This window comes from Neovison vison, chromosome 12, assembly GCF_020171115.1.
Source record: "Neovison vison isolate M4711 chromosome 12, ASM_NN_V1, whole genome shotgun sequence".
NCBI lineage: Eukaryota > Metazoa > Chordata > Mammalia > Carnivora > Mustelidae > Neogale > Neogale vison.
The window spans coordinates 21,128,922-21,156,840 of record NC_058102.1 but is presented as its reverse complement, the minus strand read 5'-3'; the positions used below and the strand labels follow the sequence as shown (position 1 = coordinate 21,156,840).

General features: G+C 35.7%; 1 protein-coding gene across 2 annotated transcripts; it reads left to right on the top strand.

Moving 5' to 3' along the window:
- ACTR6 (actin related protein 6) lies at positions 1–25,426 on the top strand. Of its 2 annotated transcripts, none has more exons than XM_044227402.1 (11): positions 1–122; positions 1,882–1,999; positions 2,619–2,687; positions 4,276–4,399; positions 5,606–5,741; positions 5,833–5,889; positions 13,581–13,679; positions 13,774–13,852; positions 20,745–20,916; positions 22,410–22,488; positions 24,728–25,426. In XM_044227402.1, the coding sequence occupies exons 1-11, from the start codon at positions 55–57 to the stop codon at positions 24,855–24,857; spliced, it is 1,131 nt and encodes a 376-aa protein (XP_044083337.1). In that variant the 5' UTR covers positions 1–54; the 3' UTR covers positions 24,858–25,426. The 2 variants fall into 2 exon arrangements, with proteins under 2 accessions (XP_044083337.1, XP_044083336.1); XM_044227401.1 differs by having other exon boundaries at positions 22,350–22,488.
- The last annotated feature ends 2,493 nt before the right edge of the window (positions 25,427–27,919 follow it).

The window sequence follows — 27,919 nt, the reverse complement described above, 5'->3', positions numbered from 1 at the left end:
GAGGGAGCCGAAGGGTCAGGTGCAGAAAGCGGCTGCTGTTTGGTTCTCGTTAAAATGACGACCTTAGTGCTGGATAACGGAGCCTACAATGCCAAAATCGGTTACAGCCATGAAAATGTGTCGTAAGTGTTCCCTCCGTCCTTAGGACAAGAGAAACTACGCTTCATCTCGGGATCACAGTAAACTGCAAATGCTCCTACGTCGCCCTAACCTGCGCCAGAGGGATGCTCTGGTTGGAGCTTGCTGAGTGGGGTGCTTTGAACTGCTATTTTGGTGTGCGTTTAGGCTACGCGGCCCCGGAAGTGGGACTTGGCGTTTCCCACGTTCTCTCGTGCGTAACAGGAAATAGCTCAGGGAAATAGGCTTCTAAAGAAGCCCATCCTGCGGGAGGGTTGCGCACACAGTTCGTGAACCCTCAGGAATCATGGACGTTTATATGTATATACATATTCTTGAAGCTTTCATCACATCCTCAGTGGGTTCTGTGACCTCCCCTTACAAAGTTTAAAAACAGTTGTCTTACTGATTGCAGACGTTGAAGGCTTCGAATCGAAGCCCTTCATAGTGCTCATTAGCTGACCTCGTTATTAGAGTTGATTTAACAGGATTACTACAATGGCATTCATAAAATAGATATGTCATATATGTATATGTAAAGAAGAAGAGATGTTTTCGTCTGTTTACAGAAGACTCCCCCCCTTTCTCCTTTTTTTTTTTTTCTTTTTCAAAGCGAACAATCAAACCGCATAGGAATGTAAATTGTTAGTCTTTTAGAAAATGTTTTGGGAGTGTGTATCATTGTTTTTATCCTTTGACACAGTAAGTTCGAAGTGTTTGATAAGAGCGAATACAGGATGCTTTATATTATAGACATTGTATATGGTTTAAAAAATGGAAAGCAAACTGAATAATCAAGAATAGAAAATTGACTAAAATTATCATATAACCATAAGATTGGCTACAGTGCAGTTTTTAAAAATCATGTCCTCCCGTGGCCTAGACGGCTCAGTGCGTTCAGCATCAGACTCTTAATTTCGGCTCAGGTCATGTTGTCAGAGTCTGGGATTGAGCCTGTTTGGGCTCTGCACTCAGAGGGGAGCTGGCATCTTGCTAATTAAAAATCTTTGGAATCCTAGAGACTTAGTTTTAATGGCAAGAATTTTGAACCTGTAAATCCTTTACCAGAGTGGTATTAAGATTTCCACACTGAGCCTGGGTGGCTGAGTCAGTTAAGCATCTGTCTTCAGCTCAGTCATGAGCCCGGGGTCCTGGGATCAGGACCAAGACCTGCCTCTCCCTGAGAGTCTGCCTCTCCCTCCCCTTTCCCTCTGTGTGCTTGTGCTCTCTCTCAAAAAAATAAATAAATCTTAAAAAAAAAAAAAAAGATTTCCACATTAAAGCCAGAAAGAGCAGAAACTTTACCTAAGCTCTGTCATCTGTGTGGTGGCAGGATCAATACCCATCTGGAAGGATTTCTTAAGGATTACTTGAGAAAGATAAAGGGTCCAGTGTAGAGGCTAGTGCATGTTAGAACTTTAAAAAAAATTTTTTTTAAGATTTTATTTATTTGTTTCACAGACAAAGATCACAACTAGGCAGAGAGGAAGGCAGAGAGAGAGGGGGAAGCAGGATCCCTGCTGATCAGAGACCCCGATGTAGGGCTCTATCCCAGGACCCTGGGATCATGACCTGAGCTGAAAGCAGAGGCTTTAACCCAGTGAGCCACCCAGGCGCCCCCCAAAAAACATTTTTTGATTATTCAAAGACAAAATGAGAAACACTGATTGTAGGTATTTTTTGTCATGGAGCAGGGTGGTAAAGTAATTGTATTTTTTGGAAGTGAGTATTTAGGGAATAATTGTTTTATTTCTTTTTTTATAGGGTAATTCCTAACTGTCAGTTCAGATCAAAAACAGCACGTCTTAAAACTTTTACTGCTAACCAGATAGATGAAATAAAGGACCCTTCTGGACTCTTTTACATCCTTCCTTTTCAGAAGGTAATTCAATTATATGTCATTTCTAACAACATAGACTTAAATGTAAAGACAATTTTTAAATTTATAATTAAGATTTTGTATATATGGAAATATTTTTAGATCTCTGAGAAAAAGTTATTTAAATTTTAAATAAGATCTTATTAAAACCAAAAATTGAAATTAAATTGTCTTGTTAACAATAAATGGCCATGACTTAGTTACTGATTGTGGGTACTGAATTTTACTTATGTTACGGCTAAATGAGATGAACACATTTAAAAAACGTGTGGAGTAGCATCTCCTTTAAGAATGTTTGAATAGTGGGGCGCCTGGGTGGCTCAGTCGGTTAAGCCGCTGCCTTCGGCTCGGGTCATGATCTCAGGGTCCTGGGATCGAGTCCCGCATCGGGCTCTCTGCTCAGCAGGGAGCCTGCTTCCTCCCCTCTCTCTCTCTGCCTGCCTCTCTGCCTACTTGTGATCTCTGTCTGTCAAATAAATAAATAAAATCTTTAAAAAAAAAAAAAAAAGAATGTTTGAATAGTGAAAGTAACCATAAAGATAAGTTAGTGGTTTAGAATATATTAATATGATTTTAAAAATTATTCAAATATTTGTGATAATTTATACAAGAATTTTTTTAGGGCTACTTGGTGAATTGGGATGTTCAAAGACAAGTGTGGGATTACCTTTTTGGAAAAGAAATGTATCAGGTAACAAATTAGAGTATGTATTCAAATTTCTATTTCCATGTCTTATGCAAATGAAAAATTACAGCAATGAGAGTTATGAACTCATGTTAATGTAAGAACCAACAGGATAGGATATAAAGCTAGTTTACGCCTTAATATGACTTAAATAGATCTGTTGCACATGTTCACTGTGTATTTATATCAGTCATATTTTTAACTTCTATAAAAGTTATATATACTGCCAAAATACACATGTATATGAAAAGTAATACATGCTTGAGATTATTTGTGCTAAAATCTGTTAGGGAAGAGTGCATGGTGTGAAAGTGAATAGACTCAGAATTTTTAATGAATAGTCTTATGCTGAAGGTTGGCTCATACCGGTTCATGAGAACCAATGCATCTCCTCCCAACTCTGCGTTCAGAGTTTGGTGACTTCAGGAGAGCTGGAAATCAGCCACTGTGACAGTATTTATAACACAGAAAGTGGTAAGCAGTACAGATCAGGACTTTTATTCCCCGCCTGGAGATCTGGCTGTTGAACATTTACCAGCACACATTGAAGGTGGGTGGAAGGAGGGATGAGATTGCAAATGTATGGACATTATTTCATAAGCAATGTCAAGTCATGGAAGGGAGGACTTCTGTGGTGAGAAATGCATCTGAGGAGGATGATCAGATTTCTGATTTAGAAAAATATTTGCTAGCAGTACAGAAGACGGTTCAGAATGAAAAGAAAACCGAGGCATAGAGGGCATTGAGAAGGCAGTGGGATTATTTCAGATGAGAGATAAGGCAGTATCAGGAAAAGCCAAGGGCAGATTCCAGAGAGTGAGTCTGGGATTGGGGTTGAAGGTAATTGAGGTATCTAGCTTTAACTTTTGAATATGTTTCTAGTATACATTTAAGTCGCTAATACACTGTTCTTAGTTTTGATTTTTTAAATGTTAATTAAGTATAAATGAATTGAAGTGGAATTTGAGGTTACAAGAGTCTGTATGAAACTCAAGATTGTCTACATGTCTACTATTATTAGACAAATTCACTATCTCATTTTTATTTTCACAATAAAATATTTTGGTCTACATATCTGAATTGTGACTTTTATGTGAGGATTTTGTGCTTTTACTGTCTGTAGTATAACTTTAGGTATAGTGAGCAAATACTCTGTTTTTAATACTTCTTAAGAGTGTGGGAGAGAATTATATAAACAGTAAATATGCTAAAGCTTCTGGCCTTTTAACTTTGAAAACAAAATACCTAATGCTTGTAGTTAATATTGTTCATTACATTTGCATACTGATCTTCAAACAATTTGACAGTACCATTTTATCAGTGCTACCATTAAAAGAGTTAAAATTAAATAATAAAGTGCATGAGTTCTGTAATCAGACTTCTGGGTTCAAATCCTAGCTATGTCCCTAATTAGTTAAATGAACCTTGATAACTTATTCACCTCTTTTATACCTCAGTTTGCCAATTAAATGGATTTAGTAATAAGACTTGCCATCTAGGATTATTGTAAGAATTTAATATGTTTGTTTATATATGTAAAACGAGTATTTATAACTACAAAATTATAAAACTTGTGGAAATTTTTCTCTCATAGGTTGATTTTTTAGATACCAATATTATTATTACAGAACCATACTTTAACTTCACTTCAATTCAAGAATCAATGAATGAAATCCTATTTGAAGAATATCAGTTCCAAGCAGTCTTAAGAGTAAATGGTGAGTTAAACTTTTCATTACAGTTAAGTAATGGGAATATGGATATGAATCGGGTAAAGAGAAACACTTAGAATACAAGAATATTGGGTGATATTCCTTTAGATTTAAAGAAAATAAAACATGGAATTTAAAAACTAGATGGACTTTTAGAGATTATCTAATCAGATTTTTCTCACTTCATCTTTTTACTAGCACACTATTTTCTCCCTAATGAAGTTACTAGCCACATTTTTTTTTTTTTTTTAAATGACCTCTATGTCCAACGTGGGGCTCAAACTTACAACCCTGAGTCACATGCTATACTGACTGAACCAGCCAGGTGCCCCACTAGCCATATATTTTTAATTTCTAAAAGATTATTGTTTCTGAGGTAGTTACCTTTTCTGCCACTGATGTGTTTGCTGTCATTATTATTATTGATTGAAATAATGTTAATAGCTTAGCCTGCCAATATATGGAAAAAGAGTCTGAAAAATAGCATCTAGAAGTAAGTTTATGAAAGGCTAAAATTACATTAAGTGACAGTATAATGAAAGTATTTAAATATATGTGAGTGATATTGTGCTATAATGCTTAACAGCACAGTCTCTAGAACAGTGTTCTTCAAGGATGATTTTGCTCTTTGGGGACATTTGGCAATGTCTGGAGACATTTTTGGTTGTCACAACTGAGAGGGTGCTGTTGGCATCTAGTGGGTAGAGGATATAGATGTTGCTAAACATCTTAAAGTGAACAGGAAAGCCTCCAGCAACAAGGAATTACCTGGCGCCAAATGTCAGTAGTTTTGAGGTTGAGAAACCTTGCTCTAGAATCACACTGCTTAGGTTTGAATCTTGGCTCTGTTACTAATTGTATGACATTGGGTATATTGCTTAACTTCTCTGTGCTGGGGTTTTGAGAATAGTGCCCAGCAGGTAATAAATGCTCATAATTAAGTTATGATGTTAAAATAATTAAGTCATGACTATTTACCTTTAAAAGTTGATCAAAAAATTTTTTTATCCACATTTACCACAAAAATGTGATGTTGTAGTTTAAATGCTGTAGAGAGTTTGTGACAATTAGGAATATTGTTTTAAATTAGCATATAGAAATAAAGGAAAGTTTTTGTTTTTGTGCTTGTCTTAATTTGTTGCTTCTCTTTATTGCTTTAAATTAAGTATGCTTTTATTTAATGCAGTTTTTTTTTTATCTTTTTCTAAATAGCTGGTGCTCTCAGTGCCCATAGGTATTTTCGAGATAATCCTTCTGAATTATGCTGTATCATTGTAGATAGTGGATATTCCTTTACACATATAGTTCCTTACTGTAGAAGTAAAAAGAAAAAAGAAGCAATTATTCGGTGAGTTGTATTCAATTTTCATGTTTTTCTTAGGTTAAAACTAAATGAAAGGTGTGATAAACTGAACCGAATTTGAATTCTCCCTTTTTAGGATAAATGTGGGAGGAAAACTCCTAACCAATCATCTAAAGGAGATCATCTCTTACCGGTAATACTTACTTGATTTTTGGTGGTGGGGTGGTGGGGGAGGGGCTCGTGGCTGCTGGTAATGAACTTTTTAAAGTAATTTAAAATTATTCTTTAACCGTTAGTTGTAACTTCAGGTGACAATTCTATATTATTGCTTTATTTTATTTATTTTTTTATTTTTTATTTTTTTATTTTTTTATTTTTTTTTTTTAAAGATTTTATTTATTTATTTGACAGACAGAGATCACAAGTAGGCAGAGAGGCAGGCAGAGAGAGAGGAGGAAGCAGGCTCCCTGCTGAGCAGAGAGCCCGATGCGGGACTCGATCCCAGGACCCTGAGATCATGACCTGAGCCGAAGGCAGCGGCTTAACCCACTGAGCCACCCAGGCGCCCCTATTTATTTTTTTAAAAGATTTTATTTATTTATTTGACAGACAGAGATCACAAGTAGGCAGAGAGAGAGGAGGAAGCAGGCTCCCCGAGAAGTGCAGAGCCCGATGCGGGGCTCGATCCCAGGAATCCGGGATCATGACCTAAGCCAAAGGCAGAGGCTTTAACCCACTGAGCCACCCAGGCGCCCCCTATATTATTGCTTTAAAAACTATATCACATACATAAATACAAATGATGTTCAAATTGAAAGGCTTTCTAGTGGGGCATCTGGCTAGCTCAGAAGAGGAGCATGCAACTCCTGATTTCTGGGTGATGAGTCCAAGCTGCACAGTGGGTGTACAGCTCATTGAAAAGAGAGAGAGAAAAAAAGCGTTCTAGCACATGAAATGCTGTCCATCAAAATTTGGATGTTTCCAAATTCTAGGAAAATTTTATTTATTTACTTATTTTTAAAAGATTTTATTTATTTATTTGACAGATAGAGATCGCAAGTAGGCACAGAGGCAGGCAGAGAGAGAGGAGGAAGCAGGCTCCCTGCTGAGCAGAGAGCCCGATGCGGGACTCGATCCCAGAACCCTGGGATCATGACCTGAGCCAAAGGCAGAGGCTTCAACCCACTGAGCCACCTAGGTGCCCCGGGAGTTTAATATTTTAAAATTATAGAATTTATAAGAAGTTATAAATGTTACACATTATAAAACAAATGTATTTAAGGAAAATAAATCTCTATTTCCTTTTTCTGTCTCATGTCAGTTGCATTCCCCACAAAGTATGGTCTTTTAACTGTATTTATCTCTTATATTTTTAGTCTCTGTGAGCGTTAATAATGTACTAATAATTCTGCTTGTTGAATTAACCAATATTAGCTGACTATCCATCATTAAAAGATGTGGAATTATTGTACTACCACATTCTAACTCTTCTCCCTTTCCTAAATTTTATTCATGGTATTATTTTTTATTTTATTTTGTTTAAAAACTTAAGTGGTACTTTTTTGTTTTATAAATAGAATTCTTAAATCTCAATTTCTCACGACAATAATTTTGGTTTGTATGACACCTTCAATATCTCTTAGCTCCCCTCTATGTCATATGAGAAAATAAGTGAATCTGCATTTCTTTCTGCATTTCCTCCCATGTTTTCCTTCTTTCTTCTGTCAGAGGTACCATTATTTTTTAGACGCCTTATTGAGCTATGATACATATCCACACAATTCACCCTTTAAAAAAAAAAAAAGATTTTATTTATTTATTTGACAGACAGATCACAAGTAGGCAGAGAGGCAGGCAGAGAGAGAGGGGGAAGCAGGCTCCCTGCCTAGCAGAGAGCCCAATGCGGGGTTTGATCCCAGGACCCTAGGCTCATGACCTGAGCCGAAGGCAGAGGCTTTAGCCCACTGAGCCACCCAGGCACCCCACAATTCACCCATTTAAAGTGTATGTTCTCAGTGGGTTTTAATGTATTAGAACATTTTTAGAACATTTTCATTACCCCTAAGAGAGACCTACTCCCCTAATCCAACCTACGCAGCTCTAGCACATTTGTAAAAAACTTTTTATTTTGAAATAATTACAGCCTCAGGAAGTTGTAGAATAGTACATAGAGCCCTGTGTAATCTTATTAATATATAACTAATATAGTATCAAATGATAAAATTGACACACAGTATTGTTTCCAGTTTTCACCATTTTTTACATGCATTTGTGTGTATTTATCCCATGTATAGATCATGTAAATATCACCACAGTCAAGATGTAGAACTGTTCCATCTCTCCAAAGGAACTCCTTTGTGCTACCCCTTTATATTTGCTTCCCCACCATGTCCCTCACCCCTGGCAATCTCTAATTTGTTTTCCACTTCTATAGTTTTGTCATTTCAAGTAACAGAATCTTATAGTATGTAATCTTTAGACAGTGACTTTTTTCATTAAACAATGCTATACCATTTCTTCTTAATTATTGAGGTAACACTTACATATGATTTTTTACTATAGTTAAGTCTTCTTGCCTTGCTTATATATTAATTCTAAAAATGGAGGGTTCATAAATGGCATATACGGTGTTAAGGTTATGTGAATGTTATTTATTGTAGAACCAAACAGAATTGGGCTCCATTTCAAAAGATTTAGATATTTAGTTCCCTTATCCTCATCAGATTAGAAGCAACAAATTTGAAAGGCACAGAAAGTTGAGACAGATGAGGTCGTTAACCAGAACTACACAGTTTTGAGTCCATGACCTGTGTATTAAATCATTCCTCCTTCCTTTCATGACTGAAAAATGTTCATGCATTTTATTTTTTTTAATAATTTTTTTTTTAACTTGACAGAGAGAGATCACAAGTAGGCAGAGAGGCAGGCAGAGAGAGAGAGAGGAGGAAGCAGGCTCCCTGCCGAGCAGAGAGCCCGATGCGGGACTTGATCCCAGGACCCTGAGATCATGACCTGAGCTGACAGCAGAGGCTTAACCCCCTGAGCCACCCAGGTGCCCAAGTTCATGTATTTTAAAAAGAAAAGTCTGTTGAAGTTCAATTTGAAAAAAACAGTCTGGCAAGAATACTTAGAAATAGTATTTGGGAGAGGCAGCTGGGTGGCTCAGTCGGTTAAGTGTGTCCGACTCTTGATTGCAGCTCAGGTCATGATCTGAGCCCTGTGGTGGGCTCCATGCTGAGCATGCAGACTGCTTAAGATTCTCTGTCTCCCTCTCCCATTGCCCCCCCCACACTTGTGCTCTCTTTGTCTCTCTAAAAAAATAAAAATAAAAAGTTAAAAAGATATAGTTATGGGAAAGAAGAATAGTGAAAGGAAGACTTTATCAATAGATGATAAAGCATTTTAAAATTGTAATAAAGTGATACTTAGATGAGAATTAAACGATAGATCAGAGAGACTGAATAGTTAATCCTGAATCAAACACTGTAAAAGAAAAAGTAATACATACTGTTGGTTACTCAGGAAAGGATACAGGGAAAGTTGGCTTTTGGGAGAAAAATTTTCCTTTGGCTCATACACTAATATCCAAATGGGTTTAAGATTTAAATATAAAAATAAAGCCACAACAGGAAAATATTTGAGTTGTTAAGAATAAAAATAGTAAAAGAAATAGACTTGATCTTAGCCAAAAGGCTGACAAGTGATAAAAAAATAGTCGAAGAAATAATAAAGAATATAATTTTCCTATATCTTTTTTTTTTTTAAAGATTTTATTTATTTAGGGGTGCCTGGGTGGCTGTTTTTTAAGTTTGCCTTTGACTCAGGTTATGATCCTAGGACCCTAGGATAGAGCCCCATATTGGGCTCTCTGCTCAGCTGGGAGCCTGCTTTTCCCTCTCCCTCTGCCTCTCCCATCTACTCATTCTCTCTTTCTCTCAAATAAATAAATAAATAAAATTTTATTTATTTAATAAGCTGTTTGAGAGAGAGAGAGAGAGAGAGCAGGAACAGTGGGGAGATGCAGAGGGAGAAGGAGAGTTAGAGAATCTCAAGCAGACTTTGTGCTGAACACAGAGCCCAACGTGAGGCTTGATGTTACGACCCTGAGATCATGACCTGAGCCAAAACCAAGAGTCAGATGTTCAACTGACTGAGGCACCCAGGTACCCCCCCTCCACATACCACTTTAAAGAAAAAATAAACAGTTTATTGAGGTAAAACATACATCCGGAAAAGTTTACAAACCTCGAATGTGTAACTCAGTGAATTTTTAAAAACTGAATATACCCAAGTAACTAGAACACAGCTCAGGCAGAATGTTATCAGCACTCTAATCCCTCTTTGTCTTCTTTTGGTCTGGAAAACCACTGATTTCAAGCATTTGTAAACAAAACTAATATAAATAGAAACCTGAGAAATAAACTTGAAATAAATATGACACTGGGTTGTTATCTTTAATATATTAAGGGCTCTTACCAGTCCTTAAGAAAAGCACTACCTTGGTATAAAATGGCTACTAGATGATTCTCAGAAAACAAATGGTCTGTGGCACAGATAGATAATCATTAGAATTACATACAGTCAAAGGATATAAATGGATAATTCTCAGACATAAAAAATGGTAAGTATCTGAAGTAATTACAAATTCAGTTAAAACATTTATTGAGCATTTATTTAGGAGGTTGGGAGATATGAGTTAAATAAGAATTTCTCTTTTTCATGGCACTTCCTTGTAGAAAAATACAAATTAAAATGCCACAACTTTTAGAACTTGAATTAATAGAATTTTTTCAAAACATGATGTTCTAAAAACAAAAAAGAAGATGCTGCAGATAGTGATGCTGGCTGTTAATGATTATAGCATAACTTGAAATAACTTTTCTGGTAAACAGTTTGGCAGTACACCAAGATACAAACAGTATTTCAAGTTCTGTGTCCTACAGTATGAATAAATAATGAGATAATCAGAGATACAGATAAAAATACCTGTATTGCATCAGTTTTGAGTTACACTTTTCTCACATCTCTAGTTGGGATGGATCTTCCAGTTGTTGGTACCTTAGAATTGTTATAGTTTAATTATCATCTTTTCTTCTCATTGGTGCAATAGTGAATCTTAAGGTAGACTATGCTGTGTATGGAGATAACAAAAAGCAAAAAGGAAGCAATAATAATGTCTTTTACTTATTGAGTATAAGGACTATGCTAAACACTTTACATGTATAATTAGAGTCATTTACTTCTTACAGATGTATTAAGTCGGTGATCTTATTGTTATTACCTTTTTAGAGTTGAAGAGATTGAATCCCAAAGAGGTAAAGTAACTTGGTTGCCAAGTTGTGATTCAGCCAAAGTCTTTGGGGCACCTGGCTGGCTCAGTTGGTAGAGTATGTGACTCTTGATCTCAGGCTCATGAGTTCAAGCCCTATGTTGGGCATAGAGCCTACCTAAAATAAAACAAAAAACAACAAAGCCAAAGTCCACGTTTATAAACATACAAATATCTTTCCTCCCTGATTTAAACTTCCAGCACTAGGAACATTAATAAATACATTTTAATAGGTCCCTCTAATAAATATTATAGAGTAGTAAATAACCATATTTTAAAAGAACAATAGCATAAAATGGAGATGATGTTGAGTCTAAAACAAAAAGTATTTGTAGTATATATGTGTAGAGATAAATATTCAAATAATTTCATATTTTTGTTATCTTTTTTATGATTTTTATTGAAGTATAGTTTACACAATGTTACATTAGTTTCAGGTGTAGGACTAGGAATTTGACAATGCTATGCTGTACTTTCTATAAATGTAACTACCATCTGTTACCATAGAATACCATTACACAGTACATTAACTATATTCCCTATGCTGTACCTTTCATCCCTGTGACTTATTCATTCTGTAACTGGAAGCCTATACCTCCCATTCCCCTTCACCTATTCTGCCCATCCCCCTACCCTCTCTCCTCCAGCAGCCACCAGTTATCTGTATGTATGGGTCTGTTTTTGCTTTGTTTTATTCTTTAGATTCCATATATAAGTGAAATTTTATGGTATTTGTCTTTCTCTGACTTCCTTCATTTTGCATAAAACCTTTTAGGTTCATCCATATTATCACAGATGGCATGATCTCATTCTCTTTTATGGCTCCTTGGTATTCCATTATGTGTGTGTGTGTGTGTCTCTCTGTGTGTGTGTACATACCACATTTTCTTTATTCATTAACCTATCATTGGACACTTGAGTTGCTTCCATATTTTGGCTATTATAACTAATACTGCAATAAACAGGGGTATATATAGTTTTTCAAATTAGTGTTTTTGTTTTGAGGGGATAAATACCCAGTAGTGGAATTACTGGATTGTATGATATTTCTATTTTTAATTTTTTGAGGAACCTCTATACTGTTTTCCAGAGTAGATACACCAGTTTGCATTCCCACCAACAGTGCATGAGTTTCTCTTTTTCTATGTTGTTTCAACCCTTGTAACTTATCTTTTTGACACTAGTCATTCTGACAGGTATGAGGTGATAATCTCATTGTTTTGATTTGCATTTGCCTGATAGTGATATTGAGCATCTTTTCCTGTATCTGCTGGCTATCTGTATGTTGTCTTTGGTAAAATGTCTATATTCAGGTGTCTGCCCATTTTAATCAGATTATTTGTTTTTTTAGTGTTGGGTTCCAAAATTTCTTTATGTATTTTAGATATTAAGCCCTTATCCGATAAATCACTTCAGATGTATCATTTATAAATATCTTCTCCCATTCAGTAGGTTATCTTTTCATTTTGTTAATGGTTTCCTTCACTCTGTGACTTTTGTTTCAGTATATTCCCAATAGTTTATTTTCACTTTCATTTCCTTTGTGTGAGGAAACATATTTAGAAAAATGTTGCTAAAGCCAATGTCCAAAAGATTACTGCTTATATTTTCTTTAAGTTTTATGGTTTCAGAACTCACATTTAGGTCTTTAGTCCATTTTGAGTTTGTTTTAGTAGATGGAGTGAGTTTTCCCAGCATCCTTCATTGAAGAGACTATATTAGCCATAGATTAATATAAGCATGGGTTTATTTCTGGGCTCTGTGCTGTTCCATTGATCTATGTGTCTGTTCTTCTGCTAGTTACCATACTGTTTTGATTACTATTGCTTTGTAGTATATCTTGAAATCTGGGATTATGATACTTCCAGCTTTGTTCTTTTTCAAGATTGCTATGGCTATTCAGGGTCTTTCGTTGTTCCATATAAATTTTAGGATTATTTGCCCTAGTTCTCTGAAAAATACTATTAGCATTTTAATAGGGATCATATTGAATCTATGGATTGAATTGGGTAGTATGGACATTTTAATAACATTAATTGTTCTAAGCCATGAGCATGGACTATCCACTTGTTTGTGTTTTCTTCAGTTTTGTTTTTAAAAGCATCTTTGTTTTCTTCATTAAGCCTCTGTTTCTTGGGTCCAGTTATCAAATATTTATTAAACATCTACTATGTGTCAGTTACTACGTGCTAACTCACTACTATGATAAGAAAAGAAAGTGAGAGGGTTAAGTTATTTTAGCAAGATTCCATTCAGAATGGTTGGAGAAGGAAAAAGTTTGCTCTCTAATAAATGTTACCATATTTAAAGCCTTTATTTTCAGTTTCTTTCTGCAAACTGGACTAATATCTGCTCTCAGAGGAATAATGTGGAGTTTAAATATAATAGAAATGTGATTATTCTATAAAGTTGAAAATATTTTACACATTCAAAAATTTAATATTTTAAAAAGTGAGTTACCCAAAGATTTAATTCCAGCAAAAATATTTTAAGTAATTATAAATTATCCTTACATTTTTCCATTTCACATTTTACAGTTTTTTATTTCTGTTTAGGCAGCTACATGTTATGGATGAAACACATGTGATTAATCAAGTGAAAGAAGATGTGTGCTATGTGTCTCAGGATTTTTATAGAGATATGGATATTGCAAAGTATGTATAATAGTAATCTAAGAATTAGAAAGTTGATTCTTGGGTAATGTTACACAAAGTTAATTATTTCACAAGTCTCTATTCTGTTTTCCAGGTTGAAAGGAGAAGAAAATACAGTAATGATAGATTATGTTTTACCTGACTTCAGTACAATTAAAAAGGGCTTTTGTAAGGTAATTTTTAAACTCCTTAATGACATTGCTTGATGTGACCACCTTAGTCAGATTTGAAAAACATCTAGCTGGGGGCACCTGGGTGGCTCGGTTGTTAATAATCTGCCTTCGGCTCAGTCCTGATCCTGGGGTTCTAGGATCGAGCCCCATGTCAGGCTCCCTGCTCAGCTGGAAAGCCTGCTTCTCCACCCATCTCCCCACCGCCCACGTCCCCTGCTTGTGTTCCCTCTCTTGCTGTGTCTCTCTGGCAAATAAGTAAAGAAAATCTTTTAAAAGGACAAGAAAAACATCTAGCTGGATTTGGTAGAGTCTTACAAAGTTGTTGAGAACTGCTTTTCTGCTCTTTGTTTCTCCAGACACAAATGTATAAATGATTAATACCTCATTAATAAAGTTATTTAGAGGGGGGCGCCTGGGTGGCTCAGTGGGTTAAGCCGCTGCCTTCGGCTCAGGTCATGATCTCAGGGTCCTGGGATCAAGTCCCGCATCGGGCTCTCTGCTCAGCAGGGAGCCTGCTTCCTCCTCTCTCTCTCTGCCTGCCTCTCTGCCTATTTGTGATCTCTGTCTGTCAAGTAAATAAATAAAAAAATCTTTAAAAAAAAAAAATAAATAAAGTTATTTAGAGAAAGAACCATCAGCTGAATGATAGCACATGGGAAGAATCTGGAGATAAATCATATCGTTATTTATATTCTAGTTAATCCTTTTCTATTTTCTTAAGAATTAGTTTAAATCCATTTCAGAGTTGTTTATTTGCTTTGTGAAGGTCATCAAAATAGCTGACATGGCTGAATTTTACTTGTTCCGTCTGATATGATCAAATTGTAGTTTAAAAGGGGAAAATCTGGTGTACTTTCAAAGTGTTGAAAAGTAGTTCATCTTGGATGTTAAAATTATTTCTCCTTACCTTTGATTGGCTCAGGTGAAGTATCACTTCTGTTTGGGTAAATGCAAAGATTGGCCTTTTAGCTGACTTTGTGGAGGAGTATTGGGAAGTTAAAAATCTTTGGTCAGAAATTTAAGCATGCTTCCATAAGGAAATATTTAGGTTACCATTTATTGTAGTATACTTTAAAAGAGTGAAAAATTAAGAAGAGCCCAAATATCCACTCTTGGACGAAAATAAATAAATTTTGATGTATTTGTATTATAAGATAAACAGTAGTGAAAATTAAGTGGAGCTACATGATAGTTATGTATACATCTCAAAAACACGTTTCTGTCTAAAACATCTAAGACATGATGGTGTCTTTAGGCGATTTTTAGGAAGATATGTACATTTTCAGGCTGTGTGGAGTAATTTATGAAGTATGTAATTTAAGTATGAAGTAAAAGTATAAAACTGTATGTGAGTAATAACACCAAATTAAAAATAAGAGTGTAAATTTATAAAGTATCAAATTAGTTGATGGATATATGGGTTTTGTACTTCTTTAATTTTATATTTCTATTAACTGTACTTCTTTATATGCCTGAAATTTAAAAAAAAAATTGGGGGCATATTATTGAGGTGAAATACAAATCAGAATTCTGAAGAGGGCTCATAAAATTGAAATCACTCTATAATGTTCTTAGAGACAGATGTTTGTGGAAGGACCTAGGTTGGGTTTCGAAAGTGGGAGTTGGGATAGGTTATGAGATCAGGTTGCCTTTTCATGAATTGGAAGCCCAAGTCCTCTTTAGGATATCAAAAGTATACTTTTTTCCTTGGGGACGACGAAAACTGTAAATACATAGACAGCCCCATCTTCATATATCATTAAAACACTCCAGTTATATAAAATACCTTCTGGATATTTTATATTTTATTATATTTATATTTTATATTACAGCATTTTATAGAGTTAATGGTGGTAAAGTAATCTGTATTTCACAGGGATGAGCTCATCCTCAGTAAATTCTCAGTGATTCCCAATTTCTCCAAACCTGCTGATTTAGAATCACCCAGGGCACTTGAAAAGTAATCTATATCTATGTTCTCAGTTCCTGTTCCTGGATATCCTTGTTTGAAAACTTATTCTTAAAAATCTCTTCCAGTTGGTTGGGTGTCTGCTTTCGGCTCTGGTCATGATTATAGGGTCCTGGAATTGGGCTCTCTGCTCAGCAGGGAGCCTGCTTCTCCCTCTCCCTCTCCTTCTGCCTGCCACTCTGCCTACTTGTAATCTCTATCTCTATCAAGTGAACAAATAAAATCTTAGAAAAAAATCTATTTCAGATAATTGCACTTTCAGCTAAGTCTGGGAAAAACTTTTTTTTCTTGAAAAAACAATTTTTTTTAATGTAGTTCTCTCCTGCCCTGTATTAGTTTACTGGACTAAATGCAGCCAGTTTTCTCCTTGCCAAAGTATAATCCCTGTTTTCTCAAACCTGTACCTTACATAGTGAGCCAGTAGGGATGTGGTTATTCCTCCAAGTGACAGTTGCTTTGCTTATCATCTTTGGAGAAAAAATGCAGATGCCACATATTATTATTTGCAGCTCTTTTATTGGTCTTTGGCTTGTATTAGTACTGGTTATAGGCTAAGCTTCATTAACTCAGTTTAGACTCCTTGTTATCAGTTGAGTGGACAGATTCAGTTGGCCTGGACTTTTGCCAGACAGTGGAATGTTACATTGAGTTTTTAATTCAAAAATAAATAGTTTAATTTTTCCTTATTTGACTAATGTTAAAATTTATAATTTTTTCACAGTATCGTTGACCTCAAACAATGTAGGGGTTAGGGATGCCAACCAACATCCCCCTCCCAATGCAATTGAAAATCTGCATATACCTTGACACCTTCTGCTCCCACAAAAAACTTTACTACTAGCCTACTGATGACCAGAAGCATTACTGACAACATAAAGTTGATTAACATGTATTTTGTATGTTATATGCATTATATACTATATTCTTGCAATAAAGTAAGCTAGAGGAAAAAAATGTTATTGGGAAAGTCATAAGAAAAAGAAAATACATTTATAGTACTGTATTATAAAAAAAAAAATCTGTATATAAGTGGACCCATGTAGTTCAAACCCATGTTCAAGAACTGCCTATTCATGTTAAATCATGTGTAAATTGAAAAAAAAAGACCAAAATACAAACAAAATTATGTGTATATCTTAGTAATCTTAAGCTTTAGAAATAATTTGTCTATGTTAGGATTTTTTTTAAGAGTTTATTTATTTATTTGACAGACAGAGATCACAAGTAGGCAGAGAGGCAGGCAGAGAGATGGGGGAGGAGGCTCCCCAATGAGCAGAGAGCCCGATGTGGGACTCGATCCCAGGACCCTGGGATCATGACCTGAGCTGAAGGCAGAGGCTTTAACCCACTGAGACACCCAGGTGCCCCAAGTCTATGTTAGGATTAATCGTAAAATGTGTTATTTTATATTTATTACTTAATCACCTTCATTTTTGCCTGATATGCAACAACTCTGATGAAATTAGAAAACTATGAAATTAGAAAAACAATAACTGCATAAAATGAAAAAAATTATAATTATTTAAGAGCCCTTATACTTAGGATATTGTTAAAACTTGTACTTTGATAGTTTATTCAAGAATATTTTAAAATTGGGAAAAGATACAGCCTTCATTTTCTAGTATTTATGATAACAACAGTAACAGTAATAATCTCTATAATATTGTTACTGATTACAACTGATACAAATTCCAATTTTATCTCTTATCAGAAAGGGGATACCTGGGACGCCTGGGTGGCGCAGTTGGTTGGACGACTGCCTTCGGCTCAGGGCGTGATCCTGGAGTCCCGGGATCGAGTCCCACATCAGGCTCCCAGCTCCATGGGGAGTCTGCTTCGCTCTCTGACCTTCTCCTCGCTCGTGCTCTCTCTCACTGTCTCTCTCTCTCTCAAATAAATAAATAAAATCTTTAAAAAAAAAAAAAAAAGAAAGGGGATACCTACTGAAATGTAACGTACTTGATTGACTTAAATTGGGAAAATCTGGCTCATGATTAATGATTACAGTAGTAGTTTCTGCAGAGCCATTGTAATTTAAATTGATCATTTTTTTACAGTATCAGAACAAAATTTATGAGACTGTGTAGTAATCATGGCCTACATTGACTAAAATAGCAATTCTCAGCAGCCCTTATAAAGTCCTTTTGTCCATGTCTAAAAAAAATGTTTTTTGGAGTTAAACTTTTTTTGTTTTTTGTTTTAAAAGATTTTATTTATTTATTTGACAGAGAGAAATCACAAGTAGATGGAGAGGCAGGCAGAGAGAGAGAGAGGGAAGCAGGCTCCCTGCTGAGCAGAGAGCCCGATGCGGGACTTGATCCCAGGACCCTGAGATCATGACCTGAGCCGAAGGCAGCGGCTTAACCCACTGAGCCACCCAGGCGCCCTGGAGTTAAACTTTTAAAACAGAAACTACTTGTAGTTCCACATTACTTATTGACGGTTTTGGAGCCAACATTCAACAAGAAATTTCTAGTTCTGGCTCTTTCCACTGGTTTAGATATTTGAGTCTGGGATAATCACATGATTCTCTTCTGTAAAATCTGTGTAATGGACTACATTATCATTAATGTTTTGTCAGCTGAATTTCTCCCAAGTCTGTGTCTTTTTCAGCTTATTTTGAGTGTTGACAAAATGAGTGATATCCCTTAAACTCAAGCCAGTATCACTTTTAAGTGAATTTATAAATCTGTAGGAGACACTTCCTTTCTGCTTGAGAAGGAAGACTACTCTGAGAGGATACTTTCCTCTTTACTACTGTAACAGTAGTGTGTTGGGTAAAAAGTAATTTGAGTTTCCTTTTTCTTCCTAAAGTATTAAGAAAATTGTGTAATTTTTGGATATCCTTTTTTTAAAAGATTTTATTTATTTATTTGACACACAGAGAGAGCTATCACAAGTAGGCAGAGGGGGGGGGAAGCAGACTCCCTGCTGAGCAGAGAGCCTGATGCAGGGCTCGATCCCAGGACCCTGAGATCATGACCTGAGCCGAAGGCAGAGACTTAACCCACTGAGCCACCCAGGTGCCTCTAATTTTTGGATATTCTTAAGAATAGTGTTTTAAACTTGGAATTTCTAAATTCCAAATGATAGAATTCAGAATTATATCCAGGTTAAGGCAATGTAGTGGAAAGAATATATTGTATGTGCTTTTAGTTATTAGATGAATGATCTCTAGCAAATCATATATCCTTGCCAAACCTAATTACATCATTAATAAAAGGAAAATATGCCTACCTCACAGGATTATGTGAGTGTTCAATGGGATAATGTATATAAAATGCTGAATACAATAAATGGCACATGGTTGACTTGTATACTGTTATTCAAGAGTTTATTGAATACTCATTATGTGCTAGATGGTAGATATGTGATGGTGTAAATTATGAAGGATAATATAGAGTGATAGTGGAGAATAAAGGAGGGACCTTTCATTTGGAAGTCAGAAAAAGCCTCTTTGAGGAAGAAAAAATCTGGGCAGAGAAAGGATGACTGATTACATTAAGGGATCTATAATCTTTAAATATATTACTCTTTACTAATTATTAATATTTTCATATATTTTAAGTTTTTTTATTTATATAAAAGATTGGGTTATGCCATGTGTGTATAATTGCAAATGAATATCTATAACTGAACCTAGAAGAGCTGATGATTCTTAGTAAAATTGGAAGGACCATTATTTTAATGTTGCAGAATGTTGTAGAAGATTATTTTTTCTGGCCCCTTCAAGAACACAGCTCAGCAGAAAATAAATAACAAGAAAATTTGATTGATGAAGTCCATGGATTTCAAAATTGATTTCTGAAAATTGAATAAATGAATTTAGATATTTAGTTTTTTTTGTACAAGGGGAAGGGGAAATATTTTTTTTGGAGGGGGCAGCAAAGCAAGTTTCATTGAGTGATAGCAAAATGATAATATAGAGCTCCCAAGGAGGGAGGGTACCCAGAGGGGTTGCCTGGGAATCCCTTGATGTAATACAGCTACACCGTCCAATAAATATATAGGACAGGAGAGTGGGAGTGCCTGGCTGGCTCAGTCTATAAGAGTATGCAACTTACGATCTCAGGATCATGAGTTCAAACCTCATGTTGGAGGTAGAGCTTACTTAAAAATACATACATATATACATACATGCATACATAGGAGAGTGGAAGTAGATGTAAGATATACTAAATGTTTTTTTAGAGTATATTCTTTGTTCTCTAGGAACTGAAGTTGGCCTATTATTATAGGCAGGTTAAGAAATTCCCTCTCCTCGGGGCGCCTGGGTGGCTCAGCGGGTTAAAGCCTCTGCCTTCGGCTCTGGTCATGATCACAGGGTTCTGGGATCAAGCCCCGCATCGGGCTCTCTGCTCAGCAGGAGCCTGCTTCCTCCTCTCTCTCTCTCTACCTACTTGTGATCTCTGTCAAATAAATAAATAAAACCTTTAAAAAAGAAAGAAAGAAAGAAAGAAATTCCCTATTCTCCTTTTCTTCCTGTTTCATTTTTTTAATTTTTTAAAAAGATTTTATTTATTTATTTGACAGAGAGAGGGAACACAAACAGGGGGAGTGGGAGAAGGAGAAGTAGGCTTCCCATGGAGCCGGGTCCGCAATGCGGGGATGGATCCCAGGATCCCAGGATCATGACCCAAGCCAAAGGCAAATGCATAACAACTGAGCCACCCAGGCGCCCTTCTTTCTGTTTTAAATGTAAGGAATATGGCCAGATCATCTTTTGGGGAATAGTTACATTAAAGTAAGCAATTATTTTTTATGTGGTTTAGGCAACAGAGAGGGCCAGGTTTTTCTAACTTTTGAGAATCCTGAAATTTCCAAGAACATGGTAATATATTAGTAATAACATGTTACTAAATGTTACTAGTCATATAGACTAGATAATGTAGCTTAAACTTTTTAATCTTATTTTTCTTTAAGCCAAGGGAAGAGATGGTGTTAAGTGGAAAATACAAATCTGGGGAACAAATTCTTCGTCTGGCTAATGAGAGATTTGCTGTTCCAGAAATACTTTTTAATCCTTCTGATATAGGAATTCAAGAAATGGGTATTCCAGAAGCTATCGTCTATTCAATTCAGAACTTACCTGAAGGTACGTAAATAAAGTATTGAATGATAATGATATTTCTAAAAAAAAATCATAAGCTCTATGAACAATAGAGAAATTATCTGAATTCCCTAAGTAATTACAGGCAAGTGGCAAGCCTGTTTTATTTACAGAGATCCCATAGTGCACTTGAATAATTCTTTATTGGTCCTAGATTAGAAATTTGTTACAGGGAAAATTGTCTGCTAAAACTTGAAGACATTAATCTCTTTATGACTACTAAAGTGTTGTATCTGTTTTAGAAAAGTTTTAATTTAACTCAAATTTACACAGAATAGAAATTTATAATTTAACAAAGTGACGGTTTTTAGCTATTGATGGGACTGGTTTGTCCTTTCAGTTTTATTTGAACTAATGTACAGGAAGTTAATTTTAATGAGGCTCAAGTCTGGTGCTTCTCAGTGGTGTGTGGGTTCTCCTGAAGCAGGATTCATCTAAGTAATTTTCTAGGGTCTTAGAGAGTACTTTTATATCTTGAAAGTGTCTTTCTAGTTCGTAAGGAATGGTCCAGGCATTAGAAAAAAATCTAGCCCCTGCAATGTCCTTTCCTCCCATTTAAAAAAAAAAAAGATGATCACATAATGCCATCATCTTCTTAATGTTATCTTACAACTCTTTTCGTGTTAGTGTCTCATTAATTTCATGTTTTATATAAAGTTACAGGTAGTGTTATACAGCATTTTATACTACACTGCTTTAATGTCATGAGACTCAGTGTCGATGTAAGGGAACCGTGTGCCTGTTTTGTGAACAGAAGCATTAGGTGGGGTGGCCATTATTTATTAATTCCTCATAGATTTCCCCATGGTGGCTTTTAATCCCAGCTAACCATATGGCACCTAATAAGGTTTGCCATCATGTAATTTTAATGAGTGTAGAACACAGATCCTTTATTATTATGCATCATGAGTGTTTTTCACCATCAGGTGTAAATGTTGCATAGTAAGTAGGTCTGTCTCTGTGAGATAAAATGCAAGTTTGGGCTTCTAAGTTAAAATGCCTTGAAGGCCTTCCTTTTAAATTTTACCCTAGTTCACAGTCTCAGCCTGCAGAAAGACTTCCTCCATTTTAGGGAAGAAAGAGCATCATTACCAAATGTCTGCTGCTAGAATGTATTATGTATTAGCTTACATCTGTGTATAAGCAGTCAGTAGTTCAAACTCTTCACCTTAGCCTTTCTTTTAAAGATCTATAAGGTCATATTTCACTTGTTTAATGGGTCAATTTGTGTAAACTTTAACTTCATTATAAAATCTTATAAATTATAAATAGTTGTTGTGCTTATTAAAAAATTACATGGTTTCCCAACCAGTAACTGTAACTGTTTGCTCTTGCCTGAGCCCTCCTATCTATCCTTCTGGAAAGATAAGTAAATAGGTTTTCTGAAGCCTTTTCTTCTTCTTTTTTTCCTCTTAAAGAAATGCAGCCGCATTTTTTTAAGAACATTGTTTTGACAGGAGGAAATTCCCTTTTCCCAGGATTTAGAGATCGGGTTTACTCAGAAGTTCGATGTCTCACTCCAACAGATTATGATGTTTCAGTTGTGCTGCCTGAAAAGTAAGTGTTGGCTGATACAGAGATAAAACATGCAAGTCATTTTGAAGCTAAAATGGTCAATAGGTAGACTTGAGCTTAAAGCCTCATTCTAGCAGGTTGATTTCACCTTTGAAATCCTCATTTTCCCTTTCTCAAAAATTAGAAGAATAAACCTTACATTTCAGTGGGCTATGGCAGCTTGATGCTAATATGCTGTGTGTAGTTCCTGGGGAAGGACCTTAGCGGAGCCACATCCTGTTCAGCGTTTTTACTTTATAAATAAACAAACAAGGTCTCATGACTTGGCAAAGGCCTTGTAGGAAGTTAATAGCAATGACAAGGCTAAAACCTAGTTCTCTTTTATTTTGAGTTGGGAACAAATACATGTCTCTTACCAAATATGTGTGTAAGTAATACCGTCTCACCGCAGTCCCAGTCTTAAGTGACGGAATTGCAAATAGGACCCCATATATCTGATTTTTTAAAATTTTTTATTTTATTTTATTTATTTTTTAAAAATATTTTATTTATTTATTTGAAAGAGAGAGATCACAAGCAGGCAGGCAGGCAGAGAGAGAGAGGAGCAAGCAGGCTCCCCGCTGAGCAGAGAGCCCGATGCGGGGCTCGATCCCAGGACCCTGAGATCATGACCTGAGCCGAAGGCAGAGACTTAACCCACTGAGCCACCCAGGCGCCCCTATCTGATTTTTTGTTAAAAGAGAGAGAGAGAGAGAGCAAGGGGAGTTGCAGGAAGGGGCAGAAGGAGAGGGAGAATCTTAAGCAGGCTCCATGCCTAGCACAGAGCCTGATGCATGGCTCCATCCCATGATCCTGAGATCATGACCTGAGCCAAAATCGAGTCAGAGTCTTAACCAAATGAGCCACCGAGGTGCCCCCCATATACCTGACTCTTAATTTTAGAGTTTTGTTTTATTTTTTTTTAAGATTTTATTTATTCATTTGACAGAGATCACAAGTAGGCAGAGAGGCAGGCAGAGAGAGAGAGAGAGAGGAGGAAGCAGGCTCCCTGCGAAGCAGAGAGCCCAATGTGGGGCTCGATCCCAGCACCCTGAGATCATGATCTGAGCCGAACGCAGAGGCTTTAACCCACTGAGCCACACAGGCACCCCTAGAGTTTTGTTTTAAAGCAGAAGTTTCTAAATCAATAGCAATGAATTAAAGGTCTGTATCTGCTTACTTAATTTATAGCTATCAGTTTAAAGGATAAATAATTGTTGGATATTGGAGTGATTTTTATCAGCCTTAATGTTCATATACTTTATAGAATATGAAGCATACTGGATTTTTATCCAGTGTAACTGTCTCACTGGTCAGTATTTATTTTATTATTATTTTTCCTCCTCGTTTCTTTATTCCCCACACTTTTTTTTCTTTTTCACCCTCATATGCTTTTTGTCCTGCACTTGAAATGCAAGTCATGCATAAGGCCAAGGGATCCACAGAAATAGTCTTTATTCTTTTATTCATCAAATCTTTATTGTACATCTGTTTTATATATGTATGTAAGTAAATACATATTTAAAGATTAGGCAATAAAATGAATATAATAAAACATTTATTAACTTTCCATCATTTTTCATATTTTAAACTGATTTGGGGGAGAGGAACAGTAGAAATAGAATTGAGTCATAACACAAAGTATAACCTCGTTGAAAAAAAACAAACTAAATATTTTATGCGTTTTTATATTTTACTGTCTGTGTCCTACCCTGTAAATGTTTCATTTACTAAATGTAACAGTATAGCAGCAAAGGCACAGACTGAAAATAGTTCTGGGTTAAAATGTAGTCTCCCACTTAACCTCTCTGAACCTCATTTTCCAAATCTGTGAAATGAGAGAATAGTTGTTTCATGGGTTGTTGGGCAAAATAGATGACATATATTTGTCACATACAGAATATAGATCTAGTTATGACTGTTTTTCCTTTATGCATTTTTGACCTTTCATATTCTGGGTTTTTTTTTTTTTTTCATATTCTGTTTTTTATTAGAAGTAGAGGGTCTATAAATTCAGGGCACGGGGAAAAAAAGAATACTTTGTTATACTGGTGACCAAGGTTCTGTTCTTTCTGAGTTTACCTTATTCCTATGAAGCTTATGCTTATTTTCACCCTTTAAGTGATTTTTCTGTTAAATTAGGTTCAGTAGAGATTGCCACATTTTAGTTACTAATGAATGTTTTCTGGCATTTCAGTTCTGTAAAATCATCTCAGTTCACTTATTTTAACTTTATTTTTAGCCCTATTACTTATGCCTGGGAAGGTGGAAAATTGATATCAGAGAATGACGATTTTGAAGATATGGTAGTAACAAGAGAAGATTATGAAGAAAATGGACATAGCGTCTGTGAAGAGAAATTTGATATTTAAGAAACATTCTGAATTAAAGTTTTGACTGGTTGTAATTGAAAGGTTTAATTTCAATGTTCTTTTTAAAGTAGGTTACCTTTCATCCTAAGATAAGATCTTGAACTTATGTAAATACTTTGATCCTTGGCTAATTTTCAAAGGTTTCTTAGCTACGTTATTACAGTAAACTGTATCTCAGCTCATACTTTCATTTAGGAGTTAGGCTACCATAACAGTGCTCACCCTGTTCCTGAGAATAGGTTATGTTTCATTAGAAGATGAAAGAAAATGCGTTTTAAATTTAATTCTTTATAGCTGAGAGCATAAGTGTAACTGTCTCACTGGTCAGTTTTCCTTGGAAGATTCTTTTGTGTGGCTATGACTAGAGAGGGATTGGCTAAAGTATTTCCTGGCTGATATGATTTCTCTTTTAAAACTGAGTATTTTATCTAAAAATTGTCATTTTTGTTTATACATACTAAATTTGGGAAGACAAATCTTATTTGTGTTTTGCATTTATTTTTTATTTAAAGTAAGTTGGAAAGGGTGGAAATGAAAGCCAATTTATTAAAGTGCTTTTTTGATCAGTACTATGTTGGCAGAAATGTATTATTTTATTCATAAAAAGACTGTACCATTTTTTAGGTTGAAAAGAAATTAGATGTTAACTCAGGGTTGGTCAAAAACTCTTGAAACAAATGTTAATGGTTTGTTTTAAAAACTCATATGGGGTACCAAAAAAAACTCATATAATTCACAGTAGACATAGTCAGGTGTTAAAAGCTACAGATTTCCAATTTAAGGAAAGAGCTGGCAATGACATTAATGAATAGAGCAGGTATGCTTCTCTGTTTACAAACTGTAGAAACTCATTTGGGTTGTCCTAAGCAAAACAAAACTTATCAGTAGGACAGTGATTTGTAAAATTAAAAAAAAAAAAGAAACTGGACCAACAGCCTTAGGAAATATAAAAAAGCCAGGATAACCTTAGGAATCTAGGTTACAGAAATTGAGAAACAATCCTTTTAGAGCCCTGCCATCAAATATCTCAGCTTCTCTATTTTCTGTCTTAATGTTATTATGTTCATGAACCAAATTCCTACCAGTTTCTTCATCCTAGTTAGGATCATACATTTACCCCATGCCTTCAGGGACTTTGACAGCACTACTAAGATAGAGCAAAAGCACTACTAAGATAGTCATTTCCCAAAGGAAAATTAAGGTAAAGAGACAGATGCTGATCAGAGTGAAAGAGCTGTCAACTACAATTATACTTAGGTTTTGTTGGGTTAGGACCTGGTCAGTCCTTCCTAGACTTAGGCTGGAAGTTGCAAATTGAGTGTTTGTATGTTACCCAATTACTAGCATATACTCTGCGGACGGTGTAGCAAGACAGTGCTGTTAGCACAAAATGAGGTTTTGCAGCCATTCAGTTAGAATTTCAAGATGGTGTGGTTGGACGTAAAAGGGTAAATCCCCATTTAAAGGACTTTCCTTGACTTGTCAAGATCTCATGTTGGACAGGCAGAATACTTATTCATCACCAACCAGGTGTTTTTCCTTGAACACGCATTCCTCAAAGCTGCATTCCCAAAACATGCCCTGGCCTTGAAGTCTTGCTGAGACTGATGTGTGTGTTCACATGCTTACTATAGTAAACTAATTTCTGTATGCAATGTGCATCTCATCGTGGTCATCTTTGAGACACTAAAAATTCATTTCCGAAATTAATGAACATAATTCTTAATCCTCTATCCCTAGACAATCAAAGCTCCCATCCAATTCCATACCTATCTAATTTAGAAACTTCATTGCTAGAGATTTTAACATTATATAGTAAGTTGGTTTCAAAGAGAACATTTACCGTTAGTTCTAAATAATAACATTTAAGTGATACATTAAAGATATCAATTATTTTGGAAAGATACTGATAAAATCCATAAATTCCTAATTTAAAATTCACTAAAAGTGGGGTGAGAACTTAGCCACATTGGCATTCATAGTTTTTTTTTTTTAATTAAAGATTTTATTTATTTGAGAGAAAGAGAGAGGGAAGAAGAGAGCGAGCATGGGGGTGAGAGGCAGAGGGAGAAGCAGGCCCTCTGCTGAGCAGAGAGCATGATACAGGGCTTGATCCCTGGACCCTGGGATCATGACCTGAGCCGAAGGCAGACACTTAACCAACTGAGCCACCCAGGTGCCTCTAGAGTTCATAATTTTTTATTGTAAATTGCGTGCATGGAAATAACATGTTCCAGTGTTGGCCATGCATCGTATACCCCTCAGACAGTAGAATTAGGATTTATATCCATGATTAATTAAGAACAGTCCTCTCAAACACTTTTCTGTCTTGGTTTTGAAATGTTTAATTCAGTGGTGTTTGACTTGGCATAGCAAACCGATCATGTTCACCTACTTCATGTCCCAAACCCCTTTAACCATTTCTAGTGGAGAAGGGAAGAAAGCAAATGAGATCAGGGAGGAATATACAGGGAACACTTCAGTGCTATTTGTGATATGTTATTTCTGAAGCTGGGTAGTGTGCACATGGGTGTTCACTGTAGTAGAATCTATACTGTGTATGTGAAATAGTTCACACTATATTTTCATAGAAGAGTAATTCCTTTAGTGACTCTAGGAAACACAAAGGGTGCTATTGATGAACAAAAGTGGAAGAATTTGTAAAAGATGAAAAATAAATGAGATTATATTTTTGGAGAATCAAGAACAAAACCCATGTCCCAGATCAGGGCAGGAGAAAACTACTAAATATGTAACAATTCCAGAGATATTTTAATCTTAGGACAAATACAGAGAACTGGAGATCATGGGCAAGCCGTTAAGAGAATGAATTGGAAACAGCTGAACCCTATGCTCTTTCTTGGAATTCAGGCTCAGCAGAAAGAACTGAAATGCAAGGATTGGACAGGGAAAGAATCTAAAATAGTTTTATATCCACTAAAGACCAACAAAGTAAAAAAAAAAAAAATCTTAAAGAGAACACTGATCTCAGGCTAAAGATAAGAGCTCAGACATCATTAGAATTCTGACAGAGCAGTACCCTAGGGACTTAGCAACATAGG

What these genes read in the sequence shown, in the direction of transcription:
- ACTR6 (XM_044227401.1), top strand. Translation starts at nt 55, where the DNA reads ATGACGACCTTAGTGCTGGATAACGGAGCCTACAATGCCAAAATCGGT. An exon ending in AGCAGTCTTAAGAGTAAATG is followed by an intron (nt 4,400 to 5,605) that starts GTGAGTTAAACT and finishes TTTTCTAAATAG; the next exon opens with CTGGTGCTCTCAGTGCCCAT. An exon ending in AGAGATATGGATATTGCAAA is followed by an intron (nt 13,680 to 13,773) that starts GTATGTATAATA and finishes TCTGTTTTCCAG; the next exon opens with GTTGAAAGGAGAAGAAAATA.